Here is a 1,614-nt window from a genome sequence, read left to right as displayed (position 1 = left end):
CAGCAGCAGCTGCAGCAGCTGTGGCGGCCTTGTGGGCGTGCGGAGCGTTTGCTGCCGCGTTGCTGCTGCTCTGCTGCTTGGTGGTCGTCAGCAGCAGCAGCAGCAGCAGCAGCAGCACCTGCTGCTGCTGCTGCTGCTGCTGGCATTGCTCTTCTGGGGGCTGAGGGGGGCGGCCTGCTGGGTATTGATCCCCGCTGCCCCCTGCCGATACCTCTGCTGCAGCAGCAGAACAGCAGCAGCAGCAGCAGCAGCAGCAGCAGCAGCAACTACAGCAGCAGCAGCATCAGCTGCATACTACCCCTGCAGACGCATGCAGCAGGAGTGCTGATAAGGTGTGGGGCTGACGCCCTTTATCTCCTCGACCTCCGCAGCAGCAGCAGCAGCAGCAGCAACAGCAGCAGCAGCAGCAGCAGCAGCAGCTGGCAGGGGGGCCCACAAAGGTAAGCTGCCACAGTAGCAACTGGTGCTGTTGTTGTTGTTGCTGCTGCTGCTGCTGCTAGTTCTGTTCTGTTGCTGCTGTTGTTGTTTGTGTTAGTGTTGCTGCTGATGCAGCACTGCAGATGGTGTTGCTGATGGATGCGTGGCTGCTGCTGCTGCTGCTGCTGCTGCTGTCGATGCGCTTCTTTGCTTAACAACAGCAGCAGCAGCAGCAGCTGCTGCTGCTGCTGCTGCAGCTTCTGAACCCTTGTCTGCTGCTGGTGTACTTCGTGCTGCTGCTACTTCTCATGCTGCTGCTGCTGCTGCTGCTGCTGTGTTTGCTGCAGCAGCCGCCTGTCCGCCTGCGTCGTCCGTGAGTTTGTGCCTCCCCAGCGAAGCAGCAGCAGCAGCAGCAGCAGCAGCAGCAGCTTCAGCTGCAGCAGCAACAGCAGATGGCGGTTTGCTGTCGACAGCAGAGAGGAGCTCATTGTTGCCCCTTTCCCCTTCAGCAGCAGCAGCAGCAGCAGCAGCAGCAACTGCAGCAAGTGCAGCAGCAGCAGCAGCAGCAACGGCAGTTTCTTAGTATTCGATCTTCGGCGTGGTGGCTGCTGCAGAGANCAGCAGCAGCAGCAGCAGCAACGGCAGTTTCTTAGTATTCGATCTTCGGCGTGGTGGCTGCTGCAGAGAGATTGCAGCAGCACCTTCTGCAGCAGCAGCAGCAGCAGCAGCAGCAGCAGCAGATGAGCTGCCAGCATTTGAGTTGTTTGGGTGCTGCTGTTTGCTTCCTCGTGCTGCTGCAGATATCAGCAGCAGCTTGCTGCTGCAGCAAGAGGTCCTCATACACCCCATGCTGCTGCAGCAGCAGCAGCAGCCGCTGCAGCACCTCCCCTTCCCGGGGGGCGGCGTCTGTGGCCGCACGCGCTGCTGCGCTGCAGCAGCAAATACACCCCAGCAGCAGCAGCAGCAGCACCAGCAGCAGCAGCAGCAGGGTTTTCAGGGCTTCACCAGGTGTATAGACACCTGGAATTGCTTCTGCAGCGGGGATGCAGCAACGCCAAACCCGCAGCAGCAGCAGCAGCAGCAGCAGCAGCAGCAGATAACCAGTGCATGCTGCGCACTGCTGCGACTGGGGGGCTGGCCGTCTACTGCAGCATATCAGCTAAAGCACAGGACAGCAGCAGCAGCAGCAGCAGCAGC

General features: G+C 60.6%; 1 protein-coding gene across 1 annotated transcript in view; it reads left to right on the top strand.

The window, feature by feature from the left end:
• Window positions 1–1,000, top strand: part of EMH_0065370 (uncharacterized protein) — a gene marked incomplete at both ends in the record, with an annotated part of 2,897 nt that extends 1,897 nt beyond the window's left edge. The window contains 2 exons of the mRNA XM_013498370.1: window positions 92–440; window positions 553–1,000. Coding sequence (XP_013353824.1) covers window positions 92–440; window positions 553–1,000 — 797 coding nt within the window. The remainder of the gene's footprint in view (window positions 1–91; window positions 441–552) is intronic.
• Between the last annotated feature and the right edge of the window lie 614 nt (window positions 1,001–1,614).

Source organism: Eimeria mitis, genomic scaffold, assembly GCF_000499745.2.
Source record: "Eimeria mitis Houghton genomic scaffold, Emh_scaff3379, whole genome shotgun sequence".
In the NCBI taxonomy this organism is placed as follows: Eukaryota; Apicomplexa; class Conoidasida; order Eucoccidiorida; family Eimeriidae; genus Eimeria; species Eimeria mitis.
Note: the sequence above shows the minus strand (reverse complement) of the source record. Positions and strands in the feature narration are given on the sequence as shown.